The sequence below is a fragment of the Notolabrus celidotus genome, chromosome 22, assembly GCF_009762535.1.
Source record: "Notolabrus celidotus isolate fNotCel1 chromosome 22, fNotCel1.pri, whole genome shotgun sequence".
NCBI classification, from domain to species: Eukaryota; Metazoa; Chordata; class Actinopteri; order Labriformes; family Labridae; genus Notolabrus; species Notolabrus celidotus.
The window spans coordinates 25,137,981-25,158,587 of NC_048293.1; the positions used below are offsets into that span (position 1 = coordinate 25,137,981).

At 38.9% G+C, this 20,607-nt stretch overlaps 3 protein-coding genes across 4 annotated transcripts in view; 2 read left to right on the forward strand and 1 right to left on the reverse strand.

The window, feature by feature from the left end:
- On the forward strand, positions 1–4,123 carry cfd (complement factor D (adipsin)). Its single transcript, XM_034674346.1, has 5 exons — positions 1–131; positions 433–589; positions 1,684–1,825; positions 1,913–2,203; positions 2,901–4,123. Exons 1-5 carry the CDS (start codon positions 68–70, stop codon positions 3,075–3,077), a joined length of 831 nt encoding a protein of 276 aa, XP_034530237.1. The 5' UTR covers positions 1–67; the 3' UTR covers positions 3,078–4,123.
- On the reverse strand, positions 3,162–9,528 carry LOC117805790 (GTPase IMAP family member 8-like). 2 transcript variants are annotated; one of them, XM_034674345.1, is made up of 5 exons: positions 9,244–9,528; positions 7,683–7,780; positions 7,439–7,542; positions 5,133–5,370; positions 3,162–4,821 (listed from the first exon to the last, which is right to left on the reverse strand). In XM_034674345.1, exons 1-5 carry the CDS (start codon positions 9,270–9,272, stop codon positions 4,109–4,111), a joined length of 1,182 nt encoding a protein of 393 aa, XP_034530236.1. In that variant the 5' UTR covers positions 9,273–9,528; the 3' UTR covers positions 3,162–4,108. The 2 variants fall into 2 exon arrangements, with proteins under 2 accessions (XP_034530236.1, XP_034530235.1); XM_034674344.1 differs by having other exon boundaries at positions 6,911–7,542.
- The window catches only part of c22h20orf194 (chromosome 22 C20orf194 homolog), a 19,657-nt gene continuing 8,061 nt past the window's right edge, over positions 9,012–20,607 (forward strand). The window contains exons 1-29 of the mRNA XM_034674343.1: positions 9,012–9,138; positions 9,269–9,427; positions 10,438–10,517; positions 10,615–10,737; positions 10,832–10,956; positions 12,550–12,646; positions 12,834–12,940; positions 13,070–13,147; positions 13,304–13,405; positions 13,552–13,607; positions 13,719–13,854; positions 14,211–14,292; positions 14,858–14,894; positions 14,985–15,069; positions 15,150–15,226; positions 15,340–15,384; positions 15,521–15,566; positions 15,686–15,797; positions 16,044–16,114; positions 16,298–16,345; positions 16,448–16,538; positions 16,811–16,914; positions 17,054–17,197; positions 17,471–17,556; positions 18,185–18,286; positions 18,900–19,017; positions 19,137–19,225; positions 19,338–19,472; positions 19,756–19,881. Of these exons, the coding sequence (XP_034530234.1) occupies positions 9,372–9,427; positions 10,438–10,517; positions 10,615–10,737; positions 10,832–10,956; positions 12,550–12,646; positions 12,834–12,940; positions 13,070–13,147; positions 13,304–13,405; positions 13,552–13,607; positions 13,719–13,854; positions 14,211–14,292; positions 14,858–14,894; positions 14,985–15,069; positions 15,150–15,226; positions 15,340–15,384; positions 15,521–15,566; positions 15,686–15,797; positions 16,044–16,114; positions 16,298–16,345; positions 16,448–16,538; positions 16,811–16,914; positions 17,054–17,197; positions 17,471–17,556; positions 18,185–18,286; positions 18,900–19,017; positions 19,137–19,225; positions 19,338–19,472; positions 19,756–19,881 (2,558 nt within the window). The 5' untranslated portion in view covers positions 9,012–9,138; positions 9,269–9,371. The remainder of the gene's footprint in view (positions 9,139–9,268; positions 9,428–10,437; positions 10,518–10,614; positions 10,738–10,831; positions 10,957–12,549; positions 12,647–12,833; positions 12,941–13,069; positions 13,148–13,303; positions 13,406–13,551; positions 13,608–13,718; positions 13,855–14,210; positions 14,293–14,857; positions 14,895–14,984; positions 15,070–15,149; positions 15,227–15,339; positions 15,385–15,520; positions 15,567–15,685; positions 15,798–16,043; positions 16,115–16,297; positions 16,346–16,447; positions 16,539–16,810; positions 16,915–17,053; positions 17,198–17,470; positions 17,557–18,184; positions 18,287–18,899; positions 19,018–19,136; positions 19,226–19,337; positions 19,473–19,755; positions 19,882–20,607) is intronic.

Consider the following 20,607-nt stretch of genomic DNA (forward strand, 5'->3'; position numbering starts at 1 on the left):
CCTTCCCTTCAGCTGGAAGCCTTTAAAAAGCCTCAGTTTCTAAACGCAGGTTAGTTAAACTGACATCATGGTGGGGAAGAAAGACCTTCTCGTGGTTGCTGCTCTCTTTGTTTTTGCCCTCATTTCACACAGTGAGTTGATTCTTTCATTATCAGCTAGTTATTAATTTGTCCATCAAGTTTACTTCATTGTAGTATTATTGCTGTATGTTTGTGCAATATATCTTTACTTTAAAAAAATATATATATTTCTTTGTTATTCACTTTGTCTATCATTGGTTACCCTTTGTAATCCTCTGAAAATAATGTTCCAAGCCTGAAACTTTGGATATTCAACATGCAACACTGTCTGCATTTCAGTTCCAGTATGAAGTCTTTTAAATGAGCTCATTAGAATTTTTGCTGAAGAGTTGTTTTCTTTTGGTCGTTTCAGCTGAGGGTATAATTGGCGGCAGAGAGGCAGCGCCGCAATCCCGGCCCTACATGGCCTCCATCCAGGTGCAGGAGGGAGAGAACTTGAAGCATGAGTGTGGAGGGTTTGTGATTGCAGATCAGTGGGTGATGACTGCAGTTCACTGTATGCCAACAGGGTGAGGCGTCCCTATTCTGATGTACATACTATACTAAAAGACTAGGAGAACTACTGTGCATTGGATTTGGTCGCAGAAGAAATAGTTATTTAAAGAAGTTGTATCATGCTTTTGTATATTTTACAAAGAAATTAAATTATATTATCAGATTTTAATACTAAATGTGGACAAACCTCCAAATTGTAATGTTGGAGTAATATGATGGGAAGCAGCTCTGAATGGCTTGTTCAATAAGTCACACACGAATTAAGTGAGAATGACGCGAGATTTTATTGCGAATTACCAAACAGAAACATCCTGCTCTGTTCTCTGTTGCTGGGGATTTTTTGTCCCTCTTCTAAACTTTGAATCAGTCAGATGTAGGGTCCAAACATATTGCTATATTTCATAATTTGTCATTTTGAATACAGAAATACCAATGATGAAAGCTTCAGGGACTAACTGATGCACTTCCTTACCTTTTGGTCTTAACACACTGCTAATACTGTGTTTATGTGTTTTTTTAATGTGTCTTTAAATGTTCTAGCTAGTTTTAAATATTTTAGCCTGTCTTTAGTGTATTTTATTTTGCACTGTAAAGCCGGTGAGAACAGTATTTAGTTTCACAAAGTACAAAAATACAAAAGGAAATGACAATAAAGTGAAATCTTGAATCTTGAAATCTTTCATTTGCAGCATGGCAGCAGAGGAGGAGGCTTCTGGAGTGCTGTGGAGTGAGGGTTATTAAAGAGACTGAAATGAAGCAGTTCAGACAGAGGGTTGAAAAAGGATTACAAAGACACAGATCTGAGACAAGTAAAAAAAATGTAGCTGTAAATCATGTTAAGATGTTATGAAGCTATCAGAGAGACAATATAAAGCCTGACTAAACATAACACCCCCTTCTTTAAAGTCACTACGTATCCTATCCCAGATGGTTTCATCATGAATTTTGTGGTTAAATTAATGATGATATATATTCTGTAGTATATCAGAGTGTGATTATTTTTGTCAAGTTTGATGTTCTTTGTAAAAAAGGAGTTTAATCATTAGAAAATAAAGGAATTCATTTTTGTCATATTATAGTGTTTATTGTATTTTGTCCTTTTTCACAGAGCTAATGGAAGGAAAGTGGTCCTAGGTCTCCATTCTCTGAGTGAACCTGAAGAAACCAAGCAGACATTTGATATTCTGGAACTTCACAACCATCCTAACTTCAACAGTATAAATTATGACAATGACATCGCTTTAATTAAGGTGAGTGCAAAGTGTGTGTCAGCTGCCAGATTACATATTTTAAAAAAGAACAAAGAGGGACAATCCATGTCTGTGTGATATTTGCAGTTGGATCGTCCATTTAACACCTCTGAAGCTGTCCGAGCGGTGGAATATCTGCGAGCAGGCGGCACCAACCCCGGCACAGATGAAGAGGTGGAGACAGCCGGCTGGGGTTCCCTGGATGACCTGGGATCCAGACCAGACAAGATCCAAGAGGTGGTGGTGGAGGTGGTCAGCTCTGCTCGATGCAGACGCAGCGACTACTTTGGCAGGAAGTTCACCACCAACATGATGTGTGCTCATAAAGTGTGTCCTGACCCCTGTGACAAGCCATATAAGAAAGAGGACAGCTGTGATGTGAGTTTGAGCTCCTTCAGGAGGTCAGGAGTTGTTTGACATCATTATTTGATACTGTGTGAAAGCTTCAGGGACTAAACTAAAGTAAATGCTGTAAACATTACAGAAGTGAAGTAAAGGAGCAAACTTTAGGAGTTAAATTTAGGAGTTCTCTTATTAAGCTAGCCTCCATTTTTGATGCCAGAAGAGACCATACTTGGGAGGGTAGATGCATGTTGCTACAACCCTTTCTTGACTGAGAGTTTGGTATTGTATATACTTGAAACCACAGGTGGCCTTGCACTAAAGCAAACCCTACTTTATGTTTATTTTACTGTAAAGATGACGATGATATACATGTTAAATCTTAAAGAAAGGTTAAAACAAGAGATAAAAAACATCGTTATTGGTTTCTGTGAAAGTGAATCAACTGTAAGTAATTTCTCAGACACTTACATGCAATCAGCCTTTTAAACAAACAGTTAATGGCCAGCAGTCTCCCCCTGCTGGCACAAAAAATACAGTTTTCAAGCAACTCAACAGTGACTTTACTTTAAAAACAAAAGGTAGTGTTTGTCTCTTACATACAGTCTATGTTTCAGCTAAATTCCTTTTTATTCAGCAATGAAGTCTGACTTTTTCCACCATCGTTCTTTGTTAGATGCAGATGTTTGAATACTATAATAACCCTCTCTGTCTTTGTTTTGTCGCCTCTCAGGGAGACTCTGGAGGTCCTCTGCTCTTTAACGGCATTGCAGTGGGGATCACTTCCAACGGAGGAAAGAAGTGTGGACAAATCAAAAAGCCTGGAATTTACACCATCATCTCCCACTACACGGAGTGGATTGACAACACTATGGCTCTGCAGCCTTCTGCAACATCAGACCAGATATAAAAGAAGAGCAGCTATTAGAGTTATTCATGTCACATGACTTGTAGCATGTCTTTGTAGCTGATTGCAACTAAGCACAAAACAACCAACAGTATCATCATGTCATTTATTCAAATCACTTTATAAAAGATCAATAAAACACAGTGAATCACACTCAGATGTCACGGCTGCTGATCTGCAGTAACAAGGAAAGACTGGTTTGACAAACAAAGTTCATTTATAGAAAGACTGAGAATAGACCTGCATGGAACAGTTTCAGAGGAGACCTACTAGACATAACAAAATCATTATTCATCATGTTGATTTACAATAAATCAAAGTCATAAACTGAATGGAAATAATTTATGACTTTGTATTATTGTAGTAAGCAATCACAGCTCTGATGAGGTCTAAACATGTCTGCAATGAGTCCTCTTGTTTTTATACACATGACAGATCGTGTTTCAGGATGTCACTGTGAAGCAATCAAGATATCAACAAGCAGATCTCATAGACTTGTCAGATAAGTCCTCATAGAAACGGGGAAGTACAAACGTTAATCAAATCTGCATCAAATCTAATTTCTGTCCTCTATAGACATTAAAAATTCTTCTTTACGTTTGATTTAGAAGTCCCAAACCACCATAAACATTTTTTCAAACTGTTTTAAGACACATACTTTTATAATCTGATTCGCTTAACAGACTTCACTTTGAATGATTAAGGGAAAGTCTTGATATTCTAAAGGTAAGACCTGTTTGTCTCACAAAAAATGAGTGTACAATGAGAAATACAGGGAGAGATAGTTCCCTTAAATTGTAATGTTTTTACATTTTGTGAATTCCTTCATAAATAGCATGCACACAGCTCATTTTCTGCAAGCAAACTTTGATGACAGCAGATAAAAAGACAAAACATTTAATTGCAAATCTGTTCATTTCAAAATCCCTGCAGGACATGTGTCCATATGTCTGTACAGCTGAATAAACCTCCTCTTACAACCTCCTTTAATAATGCCCATGTGTGTTACATTTGTACACCTTCAATTAAATAAATCAAGAATCTCTCAACAAGCTGTCATTTTCTAAAGCCCCCTCCTTCATCTCCTCGATGTGTTTCCTCCTCTCCCTCAGCTCCTGCATGGAGAACCTCCGCCCTGAGTAGGCCTGACCTCCATGTGAAGCGACCAGCTTGTTGATTCCTAACAGCAGGTCTTTCACTTGAGGAAAGCTCAGAGCGCTCTGAGACTTTGTAACATTCAGCTCATAGAACCTGCTCCCACACTTCCTGATCAGATCCTGCAGGGTCACGTGGGCTTCCTCTACGTAGTCATCAATCCTCTGAGGCCTCTGCTGGCTGTCATCAAAACTGACAAAGAGGACGATGGCATACTCGGTAAGTTCTCTTCCAAACATCTTCTGCAATTGCACGAGCATCTCACACTCGCCATGGGTGAAGCGGCCCACCTGGAGCACCACGAGGAAGACATGGGGTCCAGGTAAAGACAAAGACAGGCAGTCCTTGACCAGATCCAAGTTCTCCACACCGTCCTCGTCCCACAGCTCAGGCGTGTCGACAAGGATGAGCTTCCTCCCTGATTTGAACACTTCCTTTCTCTCACAAGACAAGGTGGGCAGGGAGTTTCCAAGGGTAGACTCATTAACGAAGTATTGATTACCTGCTATCTCTAGGATTAGATTTAGAGCAGAGGACTTCCCGCTGCCAGAGAGACCCAACAGGATGACTGACGTCGTCTTTGTGTTTTCATCTTGGAGAATCAAAAAGAGGAAATTGGCTTTTAGGGTTCATTATTTTAGATAAAAAGAGAAAACAAGATTAAATATTTGGACACATAATAAAAAAACTAAACTTTTGTTACATAAAGCACTTTTTAATTTCATAAAAAGACCGAAATGCATCATTTTCCACGTCTGGTTTTAACATGAGCAGCTTATTTTAGGTTGTTTTGTGGTTGATTGCTCATATTAATGTGTAACTGTACTGCCCCCTGGTGGTAGAAGCTATGCATCTTCACTATATCTGACTTACTTTAAAGGCAACAGAAAAAATAAGTCTTACCATCAGTGGGATTCTTTGGCTGCAGCATGGCTCTGTGGCTGATCATGGCTTCCTTTGAGTTCTCTTTCTTCTTCCCATATTGCATCCTCTCAGAAGCCTCCTTCTTTCTTTCCTCTGCATGTTTCGCCGTCAGCTCCTCCATCTCTCTTTCCCGTCTCTCCTCCTGTTGTAGAACGTTCAGCTCAAACTCCTGCTCCCTCTCCTCAGCCTCAGCCTCTGGCCCCATAAGCCCTGAAAACTGCAGTGATCAAGCCATTTTTAAAAAAGAACAATCTGGACATGTCACTGATGAACAACTACAGGCCCATATCAAACCTCCCATTCTTAAGTAAAAGCATTGAAAAATCTGTTTTTCAACTTCTTAGCACTGAACCATCGTTTTGACGTCTTCCAATCAGGTTTTAGACCACACCACAGCACTGAGACTGCTCTTGTTAAGGTCTTCAATGACATCCACTTAAATACAGACACTGGCAGAACTTCAGTCTTAGTATTACTTGATCTGAGTGCTGCATTCGACACAGTCGATCACAATACATTACTAGACCGACTGGAAAACTGGGTGGGACTTTCTGTGTCAGTCCTAAAATGGTTTGAATCCAACTTAAAGGACAGGGATTACTTTGTATCTTTAGGTAATTACACATCTGAGCAGACAAAAATTACATGCAGAGTTCCCCAAGGCTCCATTCTGGGGCCTCTTTTGTTCAACATCTACCTGCTTCCACTGGCTTAACAAAATATGTTATCATAACTATGCAGATGACGCACAAATTTACATTACCTTATCACCAGGGGACTATGGTCCAATATAGACACTCATTAATGCATTGAACAAATCAAAGATTGGATTTGCCAGAATTTCCTCCAATTAAACAAAGACAAAACGGAGGTAATTGTTTTTGGGGCTAAGGAGGAAAGACTTAATGTCAGTGCTTAATTCAATCAGTAATGTTAAAAACTGCAGACCAAGCCAGAAATCTTGGTGTAGTCATGGACTCAGGCCGTAATTTCAGCAGCCACATCACAAAGTCAGTCTGCTATCATCTTAAGAATATATCTAGAATTAAAGGGTTTATGTCTCAGCAGGATTTGGAATAACTTGTCCATGCATTTATCTTCAGTAGACTCGACTACTGTAATGGTGTCTTTACAGGTCTCCCTAAAAAATCAATCAGACAGCTGCAGCTGATTCAGAATGCTGCTGCTCGAGTCCTAACAAGGACCAAGAAAGTGGATCACATCACTCCAGTTCTGAGGTCTTTACACTGGCTATCTGTCTGTCAGAGAATAGGTTTCAAAATACTACTGTTGGTTTATAAAGCACTAAATGGTTTCGGGCCAAAATACATTAGTGACCTTCTGACACATTATGAACCATCCAGACCTCTGAGGCCAGCTGGGACACGTCTGCTTATTGTCCCCAGAGTCAGGACTAAAAATGAAGAGGCATCCTTCAGTTTTTATGCACCAAATATCTGGAACAAACTACCAGAGAACTGCAAGTCCGCTGCAACTCTCAGCTCCTTTAAGTCAAAGCTGAAGACTTTTCTGTTTGCCGCTGCTTTTAATTAAATCAAATAATTATTTATTTCTTAAACTGTAACTTTTTATTCTTGACAATCTAATATGATTTTAGGATTTTTAATGACTATTTTTAATTTAATTTAAATGTCTTTTAATGTTCAACTGATTTTTTAACTGTATTGATCATTTTATGTAAAGCATTTTGAATTGCCTTGTTGCTGAAATGCGCTTTATAAATGAATTTGCCTTGCCTTGCATTGCCTTGGGTTCAGTGTCAGTGTCTTCCTCATTGAGTTCTCCAAGCTTCTTTTCTTTGCTTCAGTCAGCATGGCTTCCGTGTAGCCTGTCACGCCGTTTTCAGTCAGCATGCGGTCGACCATCTCAAATAGGGAGCGCAGTTTGTCTTTGGCTGTAAATGATGTGATTTGGGAGTACCTTCTGTTGCACATTTGCATCAACTCCAGGAGGGTGTTGTCAAATTTGTCAGCATCTGTTCCATTTTCCAGAGAGAGAACCACCAGGAACTTCAGAGCCTCAGCTCCAAAGTGGCCCTGCAGAATCTCAATCATTCTTCTTTCCCTCTTTGTAAAACGACCACCTTGGATCAGCAGCAAGAAAGTGCAAATCCGGTCTGTGCAGGACTGGAAGCAGCCATCCAATGCCTGGCTTATGCACTCCTCTGTAATGTCTTCTTTTAACTCTGCATAGTGCAAGTTGAATGAACGGCTGTACACAGTCAGGCCACAGGTCTGGTTGGATCCTTTAGAACTAAACGTTACCTGCAGGTTTTTATCACCAGAGCAATGCTGCAGCAGAGACTTGAAGGAGAGCCATCCCTCCACGGTGGAGACCACGATCATCTGCCCAGTGTTAGTTACACCATCTGCCAAACAGCACAGAAATGACTTATCAGTTACTGTGCTTTTCCTTTTTAGGCCTTAACATCCCTTTTGTAATTAAGATACAATTTTATAGTGATTCCATTGAATTTGTAGGGAAAACACTCTTTTAAAAAGGACTTACCTTGTGCCATGTCTTCTGCAGGTGCTACAGGTCTGCTTTGAGATCCTTGACAGCTCAAGATAACTCCACAAACTGGATTCTCTGTCTCAAAACAAGCACTATGAGGGTAGAAAAATATAAAAGCTTCCTGATTACAACATTTCTTGCGTGACAAGTAGCGTTGTTGTCAAGGAAGTGCATTCCACAACCTGGAATGAACCAGCTACTGGTCCAGTGATCTTTCCTCATGTTTTAAGTCATGCATAAGACAAACACTGATTTCCTAAAACACACCTACACATAATAAACAATGCTTCTCAAAAATACAGTTGTGCATTTCATTGTATAATTGTAAATAACTATGGGAAAGTATAAAATATTTGTATCTTTCTCTCATACACACAAAGGAAGACAGTATTTGATTCATCCCATATGAAACACTCCCTCAAAGAAGCTCAAACTATATATAATGAATGGAAGGAGGGGGTTTTTATTGTTACAAAACCAAACACACCCATAACAAAAATGTTGCATTAAGAATAGATCAATCAATCAATCAATCAATCAATCAATCAATCGATCGATCGATCGATCGATCGATCGATCGATCAATCAATCAATCAATCAGACTTTATATATATTATAAAGTGCTTTTCATACAATAATACATTTTTGATAACAATGACATTGTAACACAAAGGGCTGGACAAAAAAACAACTTAAAATTGAATAAATTAAGAAAAAGATATAAAAAAAAAGCCCCCCCCCCCCATCCTAATTCCACCCCCAGCCTGACCCCAAATCCACCCCACAATCCTAAAATTAAGAACACAATATATGCAACAGTAATAATAACAATGAAAATAAAATAAAATAAATCAAAGTAAAAAGAAGTTGCTGAACGTACTGAGGAAACGCTCTCATGATATCTTAATGAGGAAACACTGGAGGTAAAATAAGATGTTAAAAGTCAACACAGGGAATTAAAATTCACCAAAATACAATAAATTTCTAAGATAATGAAACACTTAAATATCAAACCATTAAAAGAAAATAAGATGCTATACTTGAAAAATAAAATAAATAATTGCATAAATAAATAAAATAAAATAAAAGTGACTAAAATTTGAACTAGATAATAAATAAATAAATAAATAAATAAATAAATAAATAAATAAGTAAATGAATGAATGAATGAATAAATAAATAAATAAATAAATAAATAAGTTATAAGAATGAATGAAACTCAGTTAAAAGCCAGACTAAAGAGGAATTCCCTCTCCATCCATGAAGTGATGAGATTACTGAGGGATTGCACCATCTCTCCCTGCAGCTGCGCGCTGGCTCCTGCCGCTGTCTCGGCCCAAAACAGGACCGTACCAACGCGTTAAATAGGGGGAACTGACTGGAAATATTTGATAAAACCCCCTTTTAAAATCGTTTAATTCAACTAATACAAACTATGGAGTTATTTTAGGTAAAACGGAAGATACTGACATTCATTAGTGAATACAGCGTCTCTACATTCCCCTTTTAATACCTTTATGACATTCCTGACACCCCTAAATATCAAATGGTTTACCTCATTGCTATGCTACTCTGTGTAGACATTCTCCAGGGTGATGGAGAAGATGTTGCTCCTCAGTGTGTGAGATTCACTTCGTCGTTGGTTTTAAAAGGTGAATTGTGAGGACTTCTGAAACACTAACTATGGCCGGCATCAGGAGGGTGAACGGGACGTTCTCTGGAGTCAACCCGGCTGTCAGGTAATGTCGAGTTATGAGGATGGACACGGTTCAGGGAGGCTGTCAAGCTAGCTTTGGTTAGCATTAGCCGTTTTATTATCAATAGAATATATAATATTTACAGTCTGTGTCTGACTCCAGATTTATTTAACCGTTATTTAAACAGATACCAGCAGCTAACGTTTCTAACGGTGCTAATGTCTGCTGGGGGTTTAGCTAGCGACTGGTCTTCTTACCAGCATTAGCAACACAGTCAATCTTAAATTAATATTTAATACTCATAAATTTAGCTTTTCAATAATATGTATTCCATTAAATACTCTGGACTGAAGTCATATTATTATTATTATTTATGCCAGATTCTGACATTGAATCTTCCCAGGTAACTGTGGTGGACCTTTGAATGTCACAAGACACGATTTTATTGATGTTTGATGTGAAAAGTTATGTCTCTTATCTTGTATCTTGTAAATTATTTTGATTTTCTGTGGCTGAAAAATGACTATATTTTGTAAGTTTTTTAAATCAGTGTTATAATAAGCTATGGGATCGCATCTATTATACTCAATATACATAATACAATATAAGTTCACTCCAACTCTACCAAATTTAGCCCAAGTTTAACTCATATAGTGTTTGTGTGTTATATACAGCCATGGACGAAAGTATTGGCACAGGTGAGGTTAAATGAGCATCACATGCTTGAAATAAAATGATTCACCCACAGTTTTAAAAGGGTTCCAACAATTGTGTCCAACCCACTTTTTGAGTTTTGTGTAAAATTATGACAATTTTGGTCTTTTTTCTTCTGTTTTTTTGTGTTGTTCCAATGCACATAAATGCAATAAACATGTGTATACCAAAAACATTTGTAATTGCAACAATTTCTGGGAGAAATTGTGTATTTTCTGGAAAAAGTCCAGGGTTGCCAATACGTTCGTCCATCACTGTATATATTGCAAATCCTCTTATTACAATAATGATGACTGCAAGCCCTATTTAATAACTTTAATCTGTGTTGTACTTTTCAGTTGCTGTCGCCTGCGTCAGGTCCAGTCTCTGCTCTGTGAGGGAGGAACCACCACCCCTGATGGCATCCTGTGCTCTCTCGGTATGTTAAGTGGAAAACGTATTTATATTTAACACCTATGTCTTCATCTGATGCTTTGTAAAATGCATGGTGAAAAGACTTCTTCTGTGTATGTTAGGAATTGACAGCAGATATAACGAGGGGTGCACCGAGCTGGCGAGATACCTGTTCTATGAACTATATGGAAAAAATCCACTTAACCTGCATGCCCTTGAGGAGTTTCAAGAGGAAATGCTGGATGGTGAGTTTTTCAAATGTTTTTTTTTTTTTACTGTATTTTTAATTTTAAATGTTTGTTCAGTCCTCGTCTGACACATTACCTTTCTGCTTCCCAGATGTAATCCTGCTGATCAAGGCGGAGTGTGTTCATCTGTACTGCAATCCAATAAACTACAATTACCTGCTGCCCTACATGTCTCACTGGAGGAACCTGCATCTCTACTGCATGACAGAGGCAGAGGTAAGAAGCTCTCTTCCTCACTAACACTTTACAATAAGGGTCCCTTAATTAGCGTTAGTTAATGCATTATTAAGCATTAATTAACAGTTTAATAATAGTTTAATAATCGTCATAATGTATTACCTAACATTAACTAACACATTAGTTAATGCATTAATAAGCAGTTAATTAATGTCCACTGCTCAGAGTTAATTAATACATTATTAAGCATTAATAAAAGTTACAAAACTTAATTAGTTAACCATTAGTGAATGCTTTCTGGACCCTTATTGTAAAGTGTAACACATGCATCACTTAAAGCTGCTGTGAGGAACTTTTGTTTTGTATCGATTCTGGCACCCCCTTGTGGACAAAGCGATACCTCTTATCTCTTGTCCTGTACATGCAAGAGTAGTGTTTTCAGCAAAAGCCTCATCCTGTTGTCTTTTAACAGTTGACTTTATCAGACTATGTGATTATTTTCCATGAAAACAGTCAAATAAAGGCTGTTTCTGAAGCAAGATGTCCATCATCTGGTCTGAAACCTACCCCCTCAGGGCGGTTTCAGGCATCAAAAATGACAACAGAGAAGGTATCAGTGTTGCTGCTGATGGACTTGTTTGCTATTGAATGTCATAAAGAGGCATCAGTATCATTTTCAGTCTGTTTCTCAGCCAGTTCAAAACTCCTCACAGGGCCTTTAAGTAACACATTATAAATGCTAAACTGCCTCATAAGCATAAGCATAAGCGTGTGCATCACTTTCAAGTGTCCTCTGGAAACACTTCTGTTGTGTTGCTGTCTATTTGCAGCGCGTTTTTCTAATGTATTGTGTTGTGGTCTTTGCATCGCGTTTTCTAAATGCTGCGCATGTGTTGTCAAATTGATGAAGATGTTTTCTTAATTTGCTTGTGTTTTGTCTTTTTGCATGTGTTTTCTTAAGTTGCAGTGCTGTGAGCTCTCAGGGCCACCGTACTTCTCTGTGCCAGTTGAGATGTTATCTTGCTTCAACTACATTTCAACTCATTTTGCTTCAGCGTATGTGTTACCTAAGGGATACATGTGTTACACTTTACAATAAGGATCCAAAAAGCATTCACTAATGCTTAATTATGGTTAAGTAATGCTTATGAGGCAGTTTAGCATTTATAATGTGTTACTTAAGTGATGCATGTGTTACACTTTACAATAAGGGTCCAGAAAGCATTCACTAATGGTTAACTAATTAAGTTTTGTAACTTTTATTAATGCTTAATAATGTATTAATTAACTCTGAGCAGTGGACATTAATTAACTGCTTATTAATGCATTAACTAATGTGTTAGTTAATGTTAGGTAATACATTATGACGATTATTAAACTATTATTAAACTGTTAATTAATGCTTAATAATGCATTAACTAACGCTAATTAAGGGACCCTTATTGTAAAGTGTTACCGAAACGCTTCTATGTGTTGTCTCCCATTGCTCCAAAAACTTGCCTATAAATGCACTTATTCCTGGATGTATTTTGATTGTATTATTCTAGCAGTGATAGTAATTGTGGGTGTAATACCTGAGATTATGTCTTCATCTCTTTTGTCTGTCTCTGTCATTTTCTTATCCACATACAGTATGAAGACGAGGAAGCAGCAGAGGAATTCAAAATCTCCAGTTTTGTCACGATGGTGCAGGACTGCTATCACATCGGAGTACCTTACAGCTCCCAGGGTACATATCATCATATCATTAACAATGAACTACTCATGTTTTAATGAGTCAGTGCAAACTGCCTTACATTACATCTCAGATACCTGAATACATAGTAGTTTTACCAGCTCGTCATCCTCAGTGAACTCCTGCTGTGAAGCTACACCAACAACAGATGTAATTAGCCCGGCTTTACTGTCTCCTTCAGGACATATACAGAGTTTTGATGCGTTCATGGTGGAGAAGTGGCCCCTGCTTCAGGCATTTGCTCTGGATGGCATCGGTGGAGGAAGCTTCTTCACTTTGAAATACAAGGTACCTTCAAAAAAAGAGAAACGTATATTCAGTTATGCTCTGAGTGTGGCTAAACTGATCTATATTTCATCAATGATTGTTGTCCATACTTCTTATTCAAGCTTGTTTTGTATATTTCTGCCTTTCCAGTTAATGGACATGAGTGAGAAGCTGTGGCAGGTTTACAGCAGACTAGATCCGGTGTCCCTGGACACAGTCCTCACAGAGGTAAGAAGCTTGTTTGTTTTGTTTTTAAGAATTCTGCTACATATCACCACAAAGCCTATCTCTAACATCCAGACACTCCTCTTAATGTGTCCAGAAATGTCAGTTTCCTGAACTCAGATGCAGTTTCTAACCTTGGTGTTGTTTGTTGTATGTTAGGACGTGGTGATCTTTGAGAAGCAGTGGAGTAGCTTTTTCTCCAGCATGGACCTGGAGAGCCATCTTTCCATCCTGGAGCTATCTGAAGCACAGGCAGGAGAAGTACGTGTATTGCCACATATTCCTTCCCCTACTATGCTGAATGATTCATGTGCATGACAGGATCGTGTGTGCAGTTATGATCGAAACTGATGTGAAATCAACTGTAAAATCTCCAGTAAGAAATATGCATTCTCATCAATCCACAGGCATTCCGTATCTACTACTCTCATGGACTGATCTCAAGCAACATCACAGATAAGAGGTAGTCTTCACGTGTAACAGTGCCTTTACACTGGGTTTGGATCACCTGCATTTTCATAGATTGTAGAAAGAAAACATACTTGTTCTGAATCAAATGTTGTCTGTATTTCAGTAAAAGTCAGCAGCCGCTTGTGTTGTTTGGAAAGCATTCCTCCCTGGAAGATCTGGAGAGTTATTCCTTCAACTTTCCCTCAGAGAGTCATCAAGTCCGCAACACAGGGCCTCGAGGCTCTACAGCCAAACACATGGTGAGAAAATGAGACGCTCACACCTTAAACATTACGTTGTAGAACAATCACTGAGCATTTGAACGATCCAGCAGTTCAAATGCAGTTTTCAAATCTTGTGTGTTCTGTTTCTGTAATGCATGTTGTTCAAATTAAAGAAGCCTGCAGTGCTACCTGCCTGGTCAGGTCATGTGGTAAGACCTGTAGTCAGGTCAGAGCAGTGTGTTACAAACCAGTCTGAACTTCCTGCACCAGGAAACAGGATTGTGATAAATATAAGTTAAAGTTTCTTTATCACACATTTAGTTTGTGTCGTTTTGAAGAGGGAACATGTCATGATTACATCTTTCAAAAACAACCCCTTTTTTGCCCATCAGATTCTCCAATGTGTGGCTCCCAAAGGACCTCTGGCCTGCTCTCGAACCTATTTCTTTGGGTCAACTCACACTCCATACCTTGGTGAGGTTTCAAACATTTTACATTGCAGTACTTATTATTATTCAGTGTGCTGGCTTGAATTTATCTGGATATGGAGTCAGTGAAGTTTAAAGTGACTTGGATTCAATTAGCATCACATATTGGAGATAGCCCTGAAGCTAAGTACAGTTTTAAACCCAGCGGTTAAAGCGTTTGTCAGAAATGCTGGTGTGAGTTAGATGCAGGACTTACTGACTTACTTACTTAGGAGTAGGGATGTAAGTATTTTCCATTATCGATTTTTGGAAATGTTAACGATCAATTATCAATTAATCCATAGAGGGAAAAAAGAGTTTTCTTATGTCAAAAATAGGGATGTAAACAACCTATCCATTATCAATTAATTGATTGTGAGAAATGAGTCGAAACCTGCATTTTTGTTTGGATTTTCTATGACGTGGAACAAACATCATGTGGTCTCATATTTGGTTCAGCTATCAGGGAGGTGTTTTAAGTTTAAAGCATGTTTCGATGTGAAACAATTAATTGTTGACATCCCTAAGGAGCTAAGCAAGTAATTTTTTTCCATGCTTTATTTCCCTTACAGAGAATCCAAACACAGAGCAAAAGAAAACAGAAGTCTTGTGAGTAACTGTGTTGAACTCTTTTCATTGAGGAACATCTTTCGTCCGTTTGTCAAATCTTGATAAATCTCTAAACTTTTTCTTTTCCAGACTTCTGTCTCAGATCTATTCAGCTGCCGTTCAAGCCGTCCTATCAGGGATCAAATGCTACTCCTGCACATCCAGTGCTACTAAGGTGAGAAAGACAGAGCATCAAGCCTACACATTTCATTCTATATTGCAGCATGTGCTCATTAAGACATGTGTGTCACGCAGGCTAAGGATGTAGCAGAGAACACCTTTCTCCTGGGTTTGGACTCGATGAACTTGAATCAGTACCGCAGTCATCTCAGGTAGAGTTTGGTTTTCACTGTCATCCGCTTTATGAATATTTCAGCATAATAATCATAACAATATTAACCTGAAATGATGATTCAATTATTTTAATTGTGTTTTCTCAACTTAGATCCAAATGTGAATTTAAGATTCAAGCAGTGAATAGGCAAGGAAGGTGGGTGTACGTTTGTTATGAGTCATTTTTACTGTTAAACACTGCTCCTTCATTCACACTAAATGACTGCCTTCTTGCAGAAATGTCTTGTAAGTATTTGTTTTCAGACATTAAGAGCCTTCTTTTTAATTTTCAGGATCATTCCACTGACTGATGAAGAAAGCCGTTATGTCGTTAAAACAGTAAGATGAGAAAAATATCTAATTTTGTTTGATTAAATCTTAAAAATCTAATGACATGCTCAATTTAGAAGCTTTTTTCATCTTGCCTAATTTTGCTTTCTTTTGTTTGTTTGATTAAGGCCTCTATGACTGTTCACGACATCCCAGACCTGCAGTGGGACACAGGGAAACTCGGCTCTGTGGTCTTCTCTGAGTCCTTCTTGGAGTCCAGCATCAACATTCAGCAGAAAGGTACAGTATTGATCGAGCTAAGTCTAATAAGAATTGATCGCTGGTTATTCCACAAATAAAATTGGATATAAATAAAAAGCAGGGCAGATCCTTTGGTCAAAATTAATTTTAAAACAATGAAACTCTGCACTATGAATAGATTTCTCCTGCCCTGAGGGTCATATCTGTAATTCACTTCTGTGCTCATCATTCTTTGTCTTTGTTGTTTTATTCTTTATTCTAAACAAGTCTGTTTCCGCCCTGCAGATGGCACTGTGTCCTCAGACAGCTGCTACACCATCCTGACCACAACTGTGCCTCGCTACGCCTGCTGGCTGGTACGTTCTGTGCTGGAAATCAATTTTGCATTAACATGATATACAGGATGTTTGGATTAGCGTTAGCCTCAAATCAACAGCTAGAATCATTAGTTGAGAAAACACACAATCGATTCACATTTCTCACTTCTGTATCCACAGTTTGTTTGTTGTCATAAGTCTTATTAATGTGATCATTTGTAGATGGAATCAGATGTCAAGCAATCCGAGCAGGCCCAACATCTCACTAAGGTAAGCTGAGGAACTTCATGTATCCACAGCAGGGAGTGAATGAATGCTCATGTGTGTATTACATGTGACCTCATCATGTACTCACTCATGTGTCTTCAACAGAAAGAGGAAGACACTTGTTTGGGAACTGCTCTGACTGCAGCAGATGCTGCATATGTGTTCTCCAGCAGCCAGCTCTCCACACCTGAAGAAGGTGAAGCTTCACTCAGATTTACGTTTTCACCATGTGGCTTATTTCTTATAGCCTAGTTATTTAAAATATACATATATATGTCAGCTTTGATCTAAGATATCTAACTCAGCCTGAAATCAGAGTCAACTTGAGACACCATGGGAACCTTGATATGGTTCAAAATTCAGTCATTACCTTAGATTTGCAAGCTACTTTAAATGAATGCACACCATTTAAAGTTTTTTATTTAATATTTAAAATGTAAACATGTTTTCTTCAAATATCATTCCTAGGAAAAATCACCTTCTTCTCCGAGGGGATCCTGTTCGTCCATTCTCAATTTGGAAGCATCACCCTGCCCAGAGGTCACATCAGCAACATCAAGTTCTATGATCCGGTAATATATACAGTCTAACTATGTGCTATGATGTGCTCAAGTCCATATGGGATCATATTACATTACTTTTCACCTAAGATCTATCTTATTGATACTTGATACAAACGTCTGTCTGCTCTCTGTGTGGTCTAACCTTCAGGACTCCACCGCTGTGGCGTCTTTCTTCGTCGAGTACGAGAGCAGCCTGCTCCCACACCTTCCTTTTCCTCTCCAAAGCTCTGACCAGTGTCTGGTCTTTGCTCTGCAGCCCAGGTCCAAGAGCTACAGGGCCTTCTATTCAAAGGTTAGTCCTTCAACTGGTGACCTTTGACCTTTGACTGAAGGTGAATGGGCCATTTCAATAGAAGGGATCCAGAATCTCTTCATGCCTATGTAACTTCTTTATATTCCTCGTCTGCTTCATTCTTACTTGACTTTTTTAGAACTTGTGATTAATGCAGATAAAGTTACTGTACTAAATGTAACTAACAGCATAAAATAACACTAGGAAACAAGATTTTCACTTTCAACTTTTATGCCAGTTAAACATGCCACCCCTGTCCTCTCCTGGTGTTAGGTTCTATCAGTTTGGCAGAACTCTGAATCTAAGCTCACACTTCAAATGGTGGACAAACAGCACCTGACCTGGAACCAGAAAAACATGTAAGATGACCGAGTCCTTTTTTTTAATTTCATATCAATAACTTCTGTGTTTGCTTCCATTCTGTTAAAGGTACAGTGTACAGTTTGTAGAATTGGAGTATAATACCCATGATAAATTAATGTCTGATCACCTGACTATGGGCATTTCAAGCCAAAACACTATTTGACGATTATTTGAATAATAAGCTTTAAGACGCTCTGTAGCCACCGTCTGGCAGGTAACTCTTCTATTTTTACTAAGCGAACGAATATTCAAATATTCGATAATCATTGCCCACCCCTAGGTCGCATCCACATAGGCGGCCATCCTTCACCGCCATGTTTCTACAGTAGTGCACCAGTTGGAAGATGACGATGAAGAAGAAGAGAGTGGTTGTAGTACACAAAAACCTTAAAAACTTGACATATAGAGGATCACTCTTATCATGCATCACAGCAGCTTCTTGTCCTCAAAGCCTACTGTCGCGTCACTGTCGGGATAGGTAACTGCTAGATATTGCAAAATATTCCCTATTCTACACACTGCACCTTTAAATGATCCACTGTTCTAATTGTTATGTAAGTTAGATGTTTTAAGTTAACTTTGTTGAGGATGACATAACAAACCTTAATGACTTTTTTATTTCAGGCACACCAGACTCCAGAAGCTTCATGACAGCCAGGAGCCACCGGTGGCTAAACGCAGAGGCAGCCTAAAGACCTCGTACTCCCATCTCCCCGAGCAGGACATGTTAGTACACTCCTAAATCACTCACTAGATTGCTCAACTGTTGGACGGAACAAGTAATAGAACTTGATAGTATTGCTTAATCATGAGTAAGTCCTCCTAGAATAGCACTGAAGCCTGTGTTTCTTGATACAGTGTATTAAACTTTGGTGAGCGTCCAGACTACAGAAGTTCTCTTCTGCTGAGAGAGTGTGTGTATCATTCTCCTTCATTAAACGGCCAAAATAAACAGAGGAGATGTATTTTATTTCCTCTCTGTGTTACTCAAACAGTGAAAACCACATGCAAGGATACACACTGTCTTCTGGCAGCTTGGTCTTCCAAAATCTGCCCTAAATCTGTCAGCTAATATAATTAGACGTCCAACTGTTTAAAGCATTCACTCCCAAAATAAACAAACCATCTACTCACCATCTCATATTGAAGTGCACAGCTCTGCCAGGGATTAAAACTGGTTTGTGCACTTATATCATTTATTCATAAGCTAAAGCAAATACAGCACGACTGAATGGACCTTTTGTCTTACACATGTATTCCCTTATCTCTTAAACTAGAGGTCCCTATCAGCTGTAGCCATGCTTTTGCCTTCTAATCGCTGTACTCTTGTCTACATCAGGTTTCTTCAGCACTTTGCTTTGAGCAGTATTGGTCAGGAGCCTATCCTGTATGACCACCTGGGGGTGCTCTTTCCCTCTGCAGAGCTGAGGAATCCAGTCAAAAGCCAGGGAGACAAGGTAAACACTTTAACGTAGATCAATGTATTCCATCAAAGAATCCGCTCATGCCATGCCAGGCGTCCTAAATGTAGAAGATGACATTAAAATCTGATGTGGGATTTTGGATATGTTCAAAGGTTGTCGTTACCGTCATTACTGGATTGCCGGGAAGCCACAAGAAAAGACTCTGCGACTTCCTCATCCAGCTGAACAAAGACCATGGAAGGTGAGAGTGGTAGTTTCTCTCTTTTGTATGCCGGTAGTTATTTTATCATAAACAACGATGGAAACGTCAACACAGCACATAAACATGCTATCTTTTATCACTTCATCCATAGGTGGGTGGTGTATGAACCCAGCCCTGACAGCTCTGACAGCTTCTCAGCCCTACACCTGCAGCAGTTTCTGTCTGGCTTCCTGGAGAGTCAGAGAGGCCCGGGAGGCAAACCCCGTCTGCTGGTGCTCTCACCTGGGTAAGAAAGCCTGCTGATCAGCTTCATACAGAGGGGAACTGAGAAGAGAAAGACTTAGCTTTAAGAGAAACACTACAGTATTAAACTCACTACATTTGATGTCAGTAAATGTCTCCAGTACTGGAAACTTCATCCTTATTTATCAAAGAAGCAGATCTTAGCACCTTCTCCATTTGAGTAAACACAGTCGCTTTTAAGGTATTGACACTAAATGTAACCTAATCTTATCAAAGTAACAGGACAGGCATTGTCTGATTTTTCATTTGTACACTTGTTTCAATAGATACACAGATGCCCTGGATGTGATCCAGGCTGTGCTATTCCACCCTGACCCAGTCGTCCAGGCTTGCTTCACCATTGGCGCTGTCACTGCCTGTGTGAACCCCCTGACCTCCTGCATGGAGCACAGGTACAACTGATTTTTAGTACGAGGAACAAAACAAAGAATTAAACCTCTGAAGAATCGTATATCACATCTAGTCACCTCATACAGTTTAACGGTCTGTTCTACTATCATAATTTAAAATTAGTGTGTATCAAAACATATGGTTTCATGCTTTCTATTTTCATGAAACATCTGAGGTTACTGGAGGCTGACAGACAGGGCTGCATGATAATAAATGGTTGAACCACTGAAGGTTTCCAGGAAGAGGTTACATGACACTTTTAGCTGTTCAAACCAAGGCAGGGTCCCTTTTCCAGATAGGATCAGTCCTACATTTAATCTCACTCTCCTTTTGTTACAGGCTTTAGATTTAGCTTACAGAGCTTCTCACTGTCTTAGATTGACTGAGCTGCTCCACACAATATGACATACCACTCCTGTTAATAGGCTGTTTTCCACTGCACAGGCTGGCTAGTGATGGTCACAAAGATGGACTCAGTCTAGGGGGTGGAGATGGTACAACACGTTTGTGAAACTTAAATGTTAAAACAAATCAATCAGACTTTATTTATAAAGTGCTTTTCAACACAAAGTGCTGTACATAACAACAACTCAATATAGAATACATTTAAAAAAAGAAAGATGTCAGAATAGATCATTTATAATGTAGATAATAATAATAATAATTTATATGAAAATGAAAATAAAACGACCCCCCAATCCCAACCCCAGCCCCGACTCCAAACCCCA

Coding starts and splice junctions, on each gene's coding strand:
- cfd (XM_034674346.1), top strand. CDS start 68: ATGGTGGGGAAGAAAGACCTTCTCGTGGTTGCTGCTCTCTTTGTTTTT. Junction 132..432: donor TTTTGCCCTCATTTCACACA/GTGAGTTGATTC, acceptor TGGTCGTTTCAG/CTGAGGGTATAATTGGCGGC. Junction 2,204..2,900: donor AGAAAGAGGACAGCTGTGAT/GTGAGTTTGAGC, acceptor GTCGCCTCTCAG/GGAGACTCTGGAGGTCCTCT.
- LOC117805790 (XM_034674344.1), bottom strand. CDS start 9,272: ATGTCTACACAGAGTAGCATAGCAATGAG. Junction 7,781..9,243: donor CAGAGTAGCATAGCAATGAG/GTAAACCATTTG, acceptor CTACCCTCATAG/TGCTTGTTTTGAGACAGAGA. Junction 7,543..7,682: donor TGCAGAAGACATGGCACAAG/GTAAGTCCTTTT, acceptor GCTGTTTGGCAG/ATGGTGTAACTAACACTGGG.